The sequence below is a fragment of the Bolinopsis microptera genome, chromosome 13, assembly GCF_026151205.1.
Source record: "Bolinopsis microptera isolate Bmic1 chromosome 13, MBARI_Bmic_1.0, whole genome shotgun sequence".
In the NCBI taxonomy this organism is placed as follows: domain Eukaryota; kingdom Metazoa; phylum Ctenophora; class Tentaculata; order Lobata; family Bolinopsidae; genus Bolinopsis; species Bolinopsis microptera.
This window is the reverse complement of record NC_087084.1, coordinates 12,543,287-12,557,977: the sequence shown is the minus strand read 5'-3', so window position 1 is coordinate 12,557,977 and position 14,691 is coordinate 12,543,287. Positions and strand designations below refer to the sequence as shown.

General features: G+C 37.0%; 4 protein-coding genes across 4 annotated transcripts; all 4 read left to right on the top strand.

Annotated features, from left to right (window-relative positions):
* The first annotated feature begins 1,909 nt into the window (after positions 1–1,909).
* LOC134824919 (deoxyribodipyrimidine photo-lyase-like) lies at positions 1,910–3,912 on the top strand. The gene has a single exon (XM_063836926.1). The coding sequence runs from the start codon at positions 1,946–1,948 to the stop codon at positions 3,554–3,556; it is 1,611 nt and encodes a 536-aa protein (XP_063692996.1). The 5' UTR covers positions 1,910–1,945; the 3' UTR covers positions 3,557–3,912.
* Positions 3,913–4,252: 340 nt separating this feature from the next.
* LOC134824798 (deoxyribodipyrimidine photo-lyase-like) lies at positions 4,253–5,662 on the top strand. The gene has a single exon (XM_063836774.1). It carries the CDS (start codon positions 4,253–4,255, stop codon positions 5,660–5,662), a length of 1,410 nt encoding a protein of 469 aa, XP_063692844.1.
* A 694-nt stretch (positions 5,663–6,356) lies between these two features.
* Positions 6,357–8,112, top strand: LOC134825166 (ADP-ribosylation factor 1-like 2). The gene has a single exon (XM_063837318.1). The coding sequence runs from the start codon at positions 6,399–6,401 to the stop codon at positions 6,981–6,983; it is 585 nt and encodes a 194-aa protein (XP_063693388.1). The 5' UTR covers positions 6,357–6,398; the 3' UTR covers positions 6,984–8,112.
* A 1,339-nt stretch (positions 8,113–9,451) lies between these two features.
* On the top strand, positions 9,452–13,111 carry LOC134824652 (phosphatidylinositol N-acetylglucosaminyltransferase subunit Q-like). The gene is made up of 6 exons (XM_063836606.1): positions 9,452–9,624; positions 10,064–10,152; positions 10,327–10,458; positions 10,672–10,809; positions 10,994–11,185; positions 12,225–13,111. The coding sequence occupies exons 1-6, from the start codon at positions 9,512–9,514 to the stop codon at positions 12,737–12,739; spliced, it is 1,179 nt and encodes a 392-aa protein (XP_063692676.1). The 5' UTR covers positions 9,452–9,511; the 3' UTR covers positions 12,740–13,111.
* Positions 13,112–14,691: the final 1,580 nt, after the last annotated feature.

Here is a 14,691-nt window from a genome sequence, read left to right as displayed (position 1 = left end):
TGGGGTCCCTAACGTATCGAGCAGACAATGCCCGTAAGAGCCTCTACTATTCGGCTCTCAATCCCTGTGCTGTGTGCGCGGCGCTCTTTTCAAGCTTCCTGAGCAGGAAGCTTCTCTCTCCATACGTGAGATCAGAAGCGAGCAATAGACTAGCAAGCTAGGTACGTAAGTTGCGATACCAGCTACTGATCTTTGTTAAAAAGCCACAAGCATAAGGGGCAATTTATTTCGCTCCACGCTGTGGCAGTGGCGCCGCGCCTGTATAAATACAAGTGCGCGGCAAAAAGTGCTTGCTTCCTCACTGCTCACGTATGTACACTTACAGTGTACATGTATTATATCAAATATTTTAAGTTCTCACCTGCACCATACACCATGAAGCCTTTTTACTTTTGCGCGTTTCACGTGTCAGGCCAAATAACGTTCCGTGATCATTACTGATTTTATTGATTGACAATGTCAACCCATCGAGACCGTTGCTCTGCGAAGCAGAGCAACGATCGACGATGGGCTGATGTTTGCGAAGCAAGAATGCGAAGCAAGAATGCTAGTTCGCGCGGCGCGTCGAAGCGGCGAAGTCCTCCAATTGATTTTATTATTTTGCTTTTTGTGTTTTGGCAACTATTTGGTTTAAAATGACCGTTTTGAGATAAATCTGTGTTTTTAAAATTTTAAACCATTACTTGATGGAATCACAAAGAAAATTAAAACAATCGAGAGGGAGTCCAGATTATATTCAATATTAGAGACGGTGCAGTAAATGGAAATCTTAAAGAAAGAGTATTATGGAGTATATGCAATGGAATAATATACTCATTCATCATCAACTGCAACAAATACTGCATATAACTGTTTCTTGCCAGTAAAATATATACTTGTACATTGTATTGAGTTACCGGGCACGCCAATCTCTGTGCGCGGTGCTCTTTTTAAGCTTCGTGAGATATACGTGAAAGAAGTGAGCAATAGACTAGTAAACTAAGTAAGTATTTAGCTACGTAAGACACAATTTAAAAATCTTCACGTCCATTTGACTATTCTGAATTAGTCAACGACGCTCACCAATGTGCAATGGCTGGTAGCTCGGCTGGGAATCGAACTTGGTACCTCACGATGAACAAGCAGGCAGACCAACTGAGCCACCGTCGAGCCTTATAAAATAATTTATTGAAAATCTATTATCTAATCAGAAAGTTGTGTATTTGCTCATGCACCATCAATCTCTACGATAAGTTGATATGAAGTTATTCACTGGGCCTATGTATCCAACTCAGCCTTGTTTTATAAACTGCGATTGAGTGTTGAACGAGCTTGGTTGTCGATAAATCTGCATATCGTAAGGATAAGAAACTTCTACGTGCACTCCATAAACTGGCTGTACTATATATCTTGTAAATAAATTGATGCACATGTTCGTTCTTATATAAAAATGCCAGTTCTGTTGTATAACTTGCAGATATATTTATTCTCTGTGTTAGTCTCTACATAATTTACAAGCCAAGACCTGATGTGTAGCTAATACCTCCCTGATATTCAACGCACACACTAAGAATATAAACATGTAATAACATCGGATTAAAACGGTATACATTAGTTTTTAAAATAATTAATGAGTTTCTTTGCAAAAAATAATTCCTACACAATATGTAGGAATTTTAAAACTATCCTGTGTCAGTAAATAAATACATTTTGGGTTATTATGATTCAACTTAAATATTGATTTACGACTTTTGTTCTTCCAGCATGCCAAACACTGCTTGTCTCTTTAATGCAAAATAGATTTGAGTTTTGAAATTGCATGTGGTGTAAACTGATTAGTAATTTGAAACAAGACACATACTCTGCCCACAATAAGGGGCCATAATTGTATCAATTATGTAACTGTTTAGAATTATTATTATTAATTTGAAACTGACCATAAACTCACATCTGATAGAGATGAATTATGATGATATCCTTAACAGTCCTGCGTTTAAGGTATAGTTCGATAACATCGTGGTGCAAAGTTTTAACACGAAATATTAGTGCTATGGACTACCACTCCTTCAATTCAAAAAGATTTCGTCTTATAGCTGGAAGTGATGAGGCATGCTCTCAGAGTAATGGAGTTGCCTATTATATGCATCGGGATCAGCGTGTTCAGGACAATTGGGCATTTATATACTCACAAGACCTTGCATTGAAGCATAACTTACCTCTTTATGTACTGGCTGGCTTGAACGTCAAACATCCAGATAGTCCTGAAGCTACTCGAAGAGCTATAGATTTTACGCTTGGGGGGCTACAAGAAGTTGCAAATGAATGCTCACAGCTTGGTATTGAATTTCATTTTCTTCAAGATCATCATGTGCCAATGCACAGCCGCATTCTCAAGTTTATGCAAGAAACATCAATAAAATGTATTGTTGCTGATTTCAGCCCATTGCATCCTCACAGGAATCAGATTAAAGAGTTAGGTGATAGAATAGATAAGGAGAGTTGTTTGTTTCAAATTGATGCTCATAATATAGTCCCCGCATGGGAAGCCTCCAACAAGGACGAACCTCGAGCCATGGAAATGAGACAAAAAATTATGCCTCGCTTCAACGAATTCTTTACTGAGTTTCCTGTCATTAAATCACATCCCATTAAGGCATTGAATGCTTCTCCTATCATAAACTGGGATCAAATTAGAAGTTCTGTGTCTGTTGATGAATCAGTTCCGAGTTGTGAATGGGCTCAACCTGGCTCACGTTATGGTTTGCAAAGATTACAGAAATTTGTTGCTGAAGGTTTAAAAATGTACAATGAAAAACGGAACATTCCTACAGTAGATGCAATTTCAAATCTGTCACCATGGTTTCATTCTGGACATGTTAGTGCCCAAAGAGCTGTTATTGCTGTCAAGAAATACGAGGAATTGTATCCTAAATCTGTATTCAAATTTGTTGATGAAGCTGTTGTATGGAGTGAAATGTCAGACAATTACTGCCTCCATAACAAAAACTATGATAACTTGAATGGTGCTCCCAAATGGGCTATTGACAGTCTAAATCAGCATAGGGGTGATAAAAGGGAGTATCTCTATTCTAGAGAGCAATTTGAAAAAGCCCAAACACATGATGATCTCTGGAATGCTGCTCAAATTCAGCTAAATTTAGAAGGGAAGATGCATGGATTCATGAGGATGTATTGGGCTAAAAAGATTCTAGAGTGGTCAAGTAGTCCAGATGAGGCAATAGCAATTGCTTTGTATCTTAATGATCATTATAGTTTGGATGGAGCCGATTCTAATGGGTTTGCAGGTGTCATGTGGGCAATTGCTGGAGTACATGATCCTCCTAAATGGGGTGAAAGACCTGTTTATGGTAGAATTAGATACATGTCCTATAAAGGCTGTAAAGGGAAGTTTGACATCTTTGAATACATTAAAAAGTACAAGTCAGAGGGAGCCCCCTCAAAAGCACAGGGAGGACTTCACAACTATTATCCAAAATCTCAGCCTCAAGGTCGAAAACAAGGGCCTGGGCGTGTTCAAGGGTCTTGGGGTGGTGTGAACTCTAATAAAAATCAATGATCATGTTTTATTAGTTTTATAATGCAATCAACATAAATTTGCATTTAGTGCTTAATTTTATTATATTATTTGTGACCCTCATTGTATTCACGAGAAATAGTACTGATATTGTAATTGTGCCCCTGCCCTACATTTTGAGTGACCCTCATTGAAATGAGTTGGATCAATTTCTTGTTTTATTCAATTGTGTTTTAGATCTTAAATAGGACTTAATTGTTGTGTAACTCAGATTGTAAAGATGTTTTCTGAATGGTAGTAGAATTGTTGTGTTGCAATTGGAATTTGGATGATTATATTTAATTCCAACCTGACCATTACTTACGTCTTCGATAGACATTAGGCATGTTTGCTATGAATTTGTTGGTTTCATTTTCAATCTATTAATATCTTGCAATAAGTCAATAATAAGCGTATAATGTAAATATTCATAGAAAAGATGATATATATACTGAATTGATTTATCAAATTGTTCAAAACTTTATTATACAGTCAAACCTGATATACCTATACCACGCCCATATTTACAGCGCCCATATTTACTGTAAATAACGATACTTAACGTGAACAATAAAATCCCCAATTTACTGCAAACCCTGATTTACCCAAACTGTTTATTTCCCTCAAAGCCTGCTATTGATCAGTGTTTTATCAATTATCCTAACCTTCTTTCTTTGATTTCAGTTAAATCTTAGTGTCATGGACTACAGTTCCTTCAACTTGGAAAGATGCCGTCTACTTGCTGGAAGTGAGGAAGCATGCTCTAAGAGTAATGGAGTTGCTTATTTTATGAATAGGGATCAGCGTGTCCAAGACAATTGGGCATTTATATACTCTCAAGAACTTGCACTTAAGCACAATTTGCCTCTTTACGTACTAGCTGGCTTGAATATCAACCATCCAGAGAGTCCTGAAGCCACTCGTAGAACAGTTGAATTCTCTCTTGGAGGGCTGCAAGAAGTTGCAAAAGAATGCTCTCAACTTGGAATTGAATTCTATTTCCTGAAAGATCACCATGTGCCAATAAATAACCGTATTCTCAAGTTTATGCAAGAAACGTCTGTCCATTGCATTGTTACTGATTTCAGCCCTTTGCACCCTCAAAGAAACCAGATTAAAGAATTGAGTGACAAGATTGGTAACGACAGTTGTCTGTTTCAAGTTGATGCCCATAGTGTTGTTCCCACATGGGTGGCATCTGATAAAGAGGAGCTACAAGCTGTCCAGATGAGGGAAAAGATCATGAAACGCTTTGATGAATTCTTTACAGAGTTTCCTGTCATCAAATCTCATCCCATAAAGGCAGCACAGGCTTCTCCTGTCATTGATTGGGATCAAATTAGAAGTTCTGTGTCTGTTGATGAATCAGTTCAGAGTTGTGAATGGGCTCAACCTGGCTCACGTTATGGTTTGCAAAGATTACAGAAATTTGTTACTGAAGGTTTGGAAATCTACAGCGAGAAACGGAACAACCCTACTGCAGATGCACTTTCTAATCTGTCACCATGGCTTCATACTGGACAGGTTAGTGCCCAAAGAGCTGTTATTGCCGTCAAGAAATGCGAAGATTTGTTTTCTGAATCTGTTGCAAAATTTGTTGATGAAGCTATTGTATGGAGTGAAATGTCAGACAACTATTGCCTCTACAACAAAAACTATGATAACTTGAATGGTGCTCCCAAATGGGCTATTGACAGTCTAAATCAGCATAGGGGTGATAAAAGGGAGTATCTCTATTCTAGAGAGCAATTTGAAAAAGCCCAAACACATGATGATCTCTGGAATGCTGCTCAAATTCAGCTGAAATTAGAAGGGAAGATGCATGGATTCATGAGGCTGTATTGGGCTAAAATGATTCTAGAGTGGTCAAGTAGCGCAGATAAGGCAATATCAACTGCTTTGTATCTTAATGATCATTACAGTTTGGATGGAGCCGATTCTAATGGGTTTACTGGTGTCATGTATTCAATAGCTGGAGTACACGATCCTTATGATGCTAAATGGGGCGAAAGACCAATCTATGGGAAAATTAGATACATGTCATATGACAGTATTACTGAAAGGTTTGATATCTCGGATTACATAAAGAAGTTTAAAGTACCAAACTAATTTCAAAGATCACAACTTCGGGACCCAGTACCCGACTACCTGGTTACTGGTTTAAGAATGAAGAGTTTCGAGTTTAAATTCATCGAACACTTATAATCCACTAAAATTTTGGTGATGTTTTACAGTTAAAAATACTGATTTAATCCATTTGTGATTATATATTGATAACATTTGTTTTTTTAAATGATTTCTTTAAACAGTTCAATCATAGTATCTGTGTGTTTTTAATGCTATTTTTTATATAAAATAAGTCTTTCAATGGAACAGTGAAGGGAGTTTTATTTTGATTTGTCAGATATTTTCATTATACGATTTGTGATCCTGTATTAGGTGACCCTCATTGGAAATAAGGGAATTTGTATTTTAATCAATTATTTAATTTATTAAATATTTATACAAGATTTGTGATCAAGTATTGAGTGACCCTCATTTGACATGCATTTTTTGTTCCATTGAATAATTGCGTTTCATTTATTTACTTCTCATCGTTCTAAGGCATGTGTTTTCGCTTCAACTTTAGTGGTATAGGTACTGAAATCTCACCATACATACATTAACCATAGAAAACATTGGTCATTGACCAAATTATTTGGAACTTATGGCAAAAAATTGCAAAATGTCTTACTTTTGTCCTAAACGCTATTTTATATGATACATTTAATGATATTTATTATCTAACACACTGTTCTAATTTAGGTAAACTAAAGGTAAGGCACCAGGTGTGTCGTCGACATGAATGGGAGGTTCTCTTAAAAAACTCTCTACAAATGGAGGCCTGGGTCTCTTCAGGAAAAACTCAAGAATCGTCATGCTGGGCCTAGATGCTGCTGGTAAAACAACCATACTCTACAAACTGAAACTAGATGAAACTGTCAGCACCATTCCAACTATCGGATTCAATGTGGAGACGGTCAAACATTCCAAAAGTGTCAGTTTCACTGTCTGGGACATTGGGGGACAACAAAAACTGCGTCCCCTTTGGAAACACTACCTCAAAGGTACTGACGGGCTCATCTTCGTGGTGGACTGCTGGGACTTTACTCGCGTTGACGAAGTACGAGAAGAACTGTCAAACTTGTTGGCATTACCAGAGATGCAGGACGTGCCCATAATGATATTCGGTAACAAACAGGACATGCGGGGAGCTGTTAACCCACCTCAACTAATTGAGCAGCTGCACATGAACAGATACAATAACCACAGCTGGTATGTGCAGGGTACGTGTGCGGTTACCGGGGAGGGCATCTGGGAGGGAATTGAGATTATTGCTGAGATGATTAAGGATCATAAGAGAGATAAGAGGAGGAAAAAGAAGAAGTGACGTATAGTTATGTTTAGTTCATTTATCAGTCGTCAATTTTTTAAAAAAATAGGTTTTGCAGAGATTGGGTGTTCACTGCAGGCTAGTGATTTGAATTTATACTATAAGTTTGTAAAAAATTTTGAATTAGCAAATCGTGCGTTTATACCAATTTTGATTATTAGTACATTTCTTTGATACTGTGCAATAACCGTTGAAAACAAAGAATCGGGATTGATTTACGTTTTTACCGCTTGAAAAGTATTATTGAGGGTTTATTAATTTTATCATGATGTGACGTGTTTTTGCCTAATAAGACTGTGGTGTATGGATAACTCCGAGTTTGTCGTTTAAACTAATTACCTAATTAGTAACTAATTACCTAATCAGTAACTAATTACCTAATTAGTTACTAATTACCTGCTGTGTACCTCAAAACATGATCCACTGAACTGTTTCCTTACAACAACAGTAGTTCCAAGTCAAACTACTGTGTTAAACTTCTCAACGTATTATGTCCATAATGACACAGCATATATTATTATTTTATTTGAAATAAAGGCTAAACTTAACGATAACATCCATTCGAAGCACGTGCTGAACATAAAAGCAGATAAGACAGTCACAACTTTACTAATCATGACATTCCAAGCGTTAAACATTGATCCGTTGAGCTATTTTTAGCATTATTTTGGTAAATATTTGAGGAAAAGATATTGATGTTTTGTAAATACTAAGCTTTGTTTGTACGATTTAAATTAAGTACCCCTAATTAATTAATTAATTAATTAAGTACCCCTCTAAACTATGCACATTATTACCCTCGTTATAAATTATGAGAAATTTCTTAAAATTTCTAAATGTCGTCATGCCAATACCTATACCCTTCGCATTATTATCCTAGACTAATAGATGATTAATAACTCTCTTAACGATACATTATTTTCTAAGCTATGGGTTAAAGTGATGTAATTTGTCCTTTATTGTGTGATAGTTATTTATTGGAAATTCGATTACTGCAAAATTGGTTTTTACAAAGTTTATATTATAGCACAATGTAAAATTGTTACAATGACAGATATGAAGCTTCGGCATAAGTTTTTGTTTTGCCTCATTCTACATATTATCGTTTTTATTCAGACAAACGCGACAGAGATTTTCATTGCATCAAAATTAGACCAAATTTATAGATAATAAAGTAATTTAACTGTAATTTTTTGCATTGAATTTTATACTGATAACATTCCGCCGATCATTACTAGATCTGCCAACTATAATTTACAGTGCTTACCATAATAATAACATGGAACTCACTTAACTGTAAATACTCGACACGTGTGATTAACTAGAATAGTAAGTTGTAGGTGTCAACCAAATTAATTAAATAATTAATTAAATTAATTATTTAATTAAATAATTAATTAAATACCAGGTAATTAATTAAATACCAGGTAGTTATGATACGTAAAGAAGCATCAGCGCTAAGCGCGTCCGCACTTCAAATGAACCACGTGGTGTTGAATTACTGCCGCACTGCGCTTTCTGCAATCTCAGGCAGCGTGGCCGGCGTTCTCGGACTATACGGTATTCACGGCTTTGTCTTTTACATATTTTCCTCCCTACTTATGTCAGTTCTTCTCATAGGAAAAGCTAATTTCACCTGGCAGAAGTATTTCCTGTCCTCGTGGGATATCTGGACTACGGGAGTACTCGGGGGAACGCTGACTTTCATTCTTTTCTGGACATTTCTCTACGGGCTGGTTAATGTTTACTAGCAGGTTTTTAAGATGTTCGCGTGTTATTCTGGGCGCTGTGGGACGCAACTTCAACACCCCTGGCATACAATCAGGATTATGTAATCAGAATCAAATACCCAGCATTCCTTTATCTCGCTTGCTATCAGATCAGACTACAATCGGACGAATAAAGCCCACCATGTCAATAATCTTCACGTGTAATGTCTGTAAGACCAGACAAGCTAAGACAATGTCCAAGAAGTCGTATGAGCAGGGGGTAGTGTTGATAAGGTGTGACGGGTGTGATAATTTACATCTTATAGCGGATAACCTGGGGTGGTTCAGGGATGAGAAGGTTAATGTTGTGGATATTTTGAGGGAGAAGGAGGAGGAGGTGAAGACTTTGTCGGATGTTGATTTGCTGGATGTGACTGATCTGGGTTTGTTTAATGAAGCGGCAGGGGAGAAGGGGGGTTGAACTGACTGAAGTGGTTTCTTCAGAATTTTGTATGACTTTGTCTGAGATGAGTTTGGATTTTTCTTTGATTTTATTTATTTCTATTGATTGGATGTAAACTCAATTCTTGACTAAATAAAATGATATTTCAATGTTTCCTCTTAGACCATCTTGTATCAAATACAGTACATCGTAACTGATTCTATTTGTTAAATACGGACCCCCGAATGTTACAACTTAATATTACCATAATCTAAATACGTCTCAAATTTGAAGTCCAACAAATCACAGTGTTTCTAACTAAACCAGTGTATCTAACTCACAGTGTTTCTAACCAGTTGTATAAAACACCAGTAATGAAGAGGCGGAATGTGGATAGTAGCTCATCAGAAAGCAACACTCTAGTTAACGATGCTAACTGTATATTCGTGTGTCAAAACGAGCATGTTCTGAAGAAATTCAAAGAAAGGTGAGTTTAAAATATTATTTCTAATCGATCAGTTTGTTTAGTCACGTCTTGTAGTTGTATTAATACTATTGTGTTACATGATATGAACTTTAAATATTGTATTTAAATTGGATAGTCACGTGGTTTGAATACTGTCTCCTGATTGGTTGGTTAGTCACGTTGCTTGAATACTGTGTTCTGATTGGTTAGTCACATGGTTTGAATACTGTCTTCTGATTGGTTGGTTAGTCACGTTGCGTGAATACTGTGTTGTTCTGTTCAGTGTTCCTGTCTGACGGAGTTGTTGTTTCGCGTCAATAAGTGTTATTGGTTTCGTGTACAGCTCTAAAAATGAAATAGCAAGTTCGGGAGACGAAGTTCATATAACACGTGACATAACACGTGACACCTATACTAATCACATGATCTATTGTCTGAGTTTCACAGCCCCCTTCTTCAGGTACATAAACACAGAGCCCACCTCCACTGATGACGATACAGCACCTACAGAACCAGTGGATAGCCCCATTAGTAAACCTACTATTTTAGGTACTGTACCCTGAACTGTCACGTTATATTGTTATTTGTAACATTCACTTTGTCAGTCACACAGTTTGTTGTTGGGGTAGTTTTTCTGCTGCTTTCTTATCTTCAGATCTATTATTTGAATTTGGTGGTTTAATTAACTAATTATTTTATCTAATTAGCAATGTTATTTTACAGATCGTTTAAGGAGAGATATATTCCCCAAGATGGCGCTAGAAAACAGGATACTGGACATTTCTTTGGGACTCCTTCTTTTCTACTACTTTTGGTTCTACACCGACATCCGCAAATTCTCAGACTCTCTCATAGGTCAGAACCTTATGAAGTGGGTCGTATCATTACACTGTATTTTATCAACGTGACACAAACCAACCAATCAGAAGACAGTATTCACACCACGTGACACAAACCAACCAATCAGAAGACAGTATTTACACCACGTGACACAAACCAACCAATCAGAACACAGTATTCACACCACGTGACACAAACCAACCAATCAGAACACATTTCCTCTTCCAGATAAAGCGGTGTTGCTAGCTAACCTTCTTGATCATACAATATCCTGGCTTGGAGAAGTTCCTGCTGGATTGAAGCTGAATAACGAGCTCGTTCAGTTCTTGGGACTATTCTTCCGTTACCATATTCACCTTTTTAAAGGTTAGTCTTCTTTTTTAGAGTTCAGACACAATCAGATCAGCCAAAAAGCTGAACAATTATAATTTTGTCTCGATTATTTCTTAACCATAGATAAGAATTAGATAATTTTACCACATTGCAATAGATCGTTGTTGAGCGTTGACCCATATCTTGAACAGGTTCTAACACCTAATCCCCCCTGCAGGATATCTAGATCTGATCTCTGGATACATGCCTTGTATCCTCTACACCATATCCCTAACCTGTATCCCGGGAATCACGTGCTTTCTCTCCTACACCTTATCTTTCTCCATCATACTCCTGCTTCATGTTCACTGTTTCTACGCGTACGCGTGTAATTTGTACAGCGCTCAGCTTAAGGCTCTAGTTTCGCTAGGTCAGTAAACCCATTATTATGTGTGATTGCTTAATTGTTAATATTTCTTATCTCTATTCTGAATGTCTGTGGGGCCGGGGTGGCAAGAATTACGGCCGTTTAAATGAGAATAGTGTGAGTAGGCACGGTGTTAATTCTCACTGAGTCACGTGACAGTGACGTCACTGAGTCACGTGATAGTGACGTCACGGTGTTGTACATCACGGATATCACTCACGAATTGTTATACTGTAAGTGTGCAAGCTAGCAACTGAATGTTTATTTTAATATAATAGCTACCCGAGCGTGACTAAGTTACTCGTAATAATTGTTCAAGTTAAATTGTCGGTTCAAAACAATTTGCATAGATTTTATTTTACGTTTAATGCACTGTTTTATGCATTGTTATGTGTGTTTCGTGGTGGATTACATAACCAAAAGTCCGGAAACTATAACTGTATCAGAATTCAGATACATTGTTCGGTAGTACATGATATTCTGTCGAACAGTCAAATCTTGCTGCATTCCAAGATCCAAGTAATATGTGGCACTTTTGGTTGGTAGTACTATCAGGATTGTATCCTTGTTCTCTTTCTCTACACTTCTCTGTAATTCTACATAAGGAATGTACACTGTACAGGGATTGTAATTTCAAGTACATAATGTTACGAGAAGTAATATGAAACTTAGAACTGACAACGCTAATTATGTACTGGGTATAAGATACGGAATGTCGTATTGTCACGTGTACATTCTCAATCTCACAGCAGTTCATACCAGATTAAATGCGCGTGTTCAGATTGCACGTGTAAAATATATAAATTCAAATCACAATTACAGCGTCTTGTATCTTTTACCTATCGTAAAAGTTCAATATCGTATCTCATATTGATATTTGATATATATATTTACATATTTGCGTGCCCCGCGGGAATGAATACATCTTATTACAATAATCATATAATATTTTTGTGTAAACATTGACTGGTACTACGGGCCAACCCCCAATCAAAAGTTAAAATTTAAATGTTAAACACAATAAAAATGACTCTAACCTCAGGTCGTCTGTTTGCTGGAGTAAAATACAACCCTCTCCGGTCCAGGGTAGACTCAGTTAAAACACACGGAGATCAGCTGATTCTGGGCACCCTCCTCTTCTCCACCCTTCTCTTCCTCTTCCCTACCACACTGCTCTATTACTGTGTCTTTACACTTGTTAATCTAGCTCTGGTGCTGGTTCAGATGTGTATTGTCACTGCTATATCCGTTATCAGAACCTGTCCTATCAGAGATTTGGTTAAAGTTGTGTCACGTGACAGTGACGTTATGTGTGACGTCATGATACAGCCTTTATCTGGTTGTCATGGTGACGAGGGTGCGGGTTACCAGGGTAATGATGGTTCTGAGAGTGCTGATGGTTCACCAGGTAACCATGGTAACGTGTTTATAGTGACCGCTGTTTATAAGACGCTGGTTAGCTGTTTGAAACGGACTAGTTTAGGTAATCATAAACTCAGTCTGACGAAAGTAAAGAGTAAGTGTTTGAAGGGTGACGTTATTAAGATATCTTTTTAGTTGTCATGGTGATAAATTGTTTAGGTGATGTCTTTTTAAGTTAAGTTGTCATGGTGATAACTTAATATAATAATAATGCTTTAGTATGATCTCTTTGCTTTACATTTGATGTACTATTTATTAAGGTATTCTGACCTTTGAATTGTTTGTATATTAGTTATACTGAATATTAATATTGTGTTATTTCCAGCTTTTCTTAACTAAGTTTATATTTTTTAATTTGTTATTCTGACTCTATTCAGATGGGGAAGATGTTGTTTATGTGAGTCAGCTGCTCTTTTTGTTAAGTTATTGATGAATTAAGTTTTAATGCATTAATATTCCAGATTATGTTCATGATATTGATTTAAATTTAACTTCTGTAAAAGTTATAAAACAGGAGATTTGATTAATACTAAATAAGATAATTTCCTAAATTCCGTATCATTATAAAAGTATAATGATAGCTATATAGATTATAGGGATTATCTCAATATAATTTCATCTTACATGGTAAACTAACAGAACCTGGTATTTTTAGCTTGATGAATTGAACAGTGGTTGATGGAAGTAGACACACAGGAGGATGTCCGAGATCAGGTGAATAGATTATTTAAATAATTAATTAGTTAATCTAAAAATTATTAATTAGTTAAATTAATAGATTATTCGAATCATTATTTAGTTAAATTAATCACTTAAATATGGTGATTTTAAGGAAGGCGGAATAGTGGCAAGTATTTCTCATCCATGCCAGTGATATTAACCAACTAGTTAGTGAACATCAAGAACATCCTCCTTATCATGCTTATATTATCCGTGTTATACTCTAAATAATATGTACAGGGTGAAAAAGGGAGATTTTAGCCACTTTATTTTTACTCTTATTACGAATGTAACAATCTGCACATATTTAACATCACGTTGATCGTTCAACCCGTACGATATGATTTAAATATAATATTGATTTGGATACTTGTGGGGAGGCCATGTGACACGTGACAGACATTATTAACCAACCAGTGAACAGCATTGATCAATAAAATTCGTAAATCACTTGCACTGTCAGTATATGGAAACAAATATTTTCAGATTTATACAGATTTTTTCCAGATGATTTCAGATTAACACCGACCTCTTTGTAGGCATCAGAGAAGATAGCACTGTTACGTAAAGGTTCAACAGACAAAGTGATATCGCGTTGTCTAGAGGAGGAGATCAACACAAGTCGAGACATCTCGCCGGACACTTACAAGTTTTTATTAGCAGCTCATCTTATCAAGGTATATAACAGAATATCTTATAAAGGTAGATAACAGGGCATTTGCAAACCAACTAGTTGCCAAGGTAACATTAGCATTTTAGTCGCTCACTCACTACTTGCACTCTGTATTTCTCGGTTATGTTAAGGAACACCTGGCTCTTTAGTAGTAGTAAAACTAACCCACTTTTAGTAAAACTAACCCACTATTAGTAAAACTAACCCGCCACTCTACAGGGTGATTCAGACGAGGCTCGACTTCTGTGGCTACGAGTACCCTCTTCCCTCAAATCACACACTGAACTCACGCGAATGTGGAGTATAGGACGCGCCATGATACTGGAGGACTACCCTAATGTATACAGCGTCCCCTCACCAACCTCACTAGAAACATTGGTACTGTCAAGTTATACACGCCGGACGTTACACACTATATCAGTTACCTACAAGTCCTTATCGTTAGCAGAGTTTCAGACTATGACGGGGCTGAGTAGCAGGGAGGGTGCCAGGGAGACTGTTGATAGTTTGGGGTGGCGGCGCGAGGAGTGCGCAGGGAACAGTGCGCAGAATAGCGCGCAGAACAACGTGCAGGAGGAGTTTGTGTTCCCGACTGTACCAGAAAAGTGCCCCTCCAAAACTGTGATCGGGTTATCAGAGCTATCTAATTATATATCTTTCTTGGAGAACGTGTAAAGTTTATGGTACTGTATGC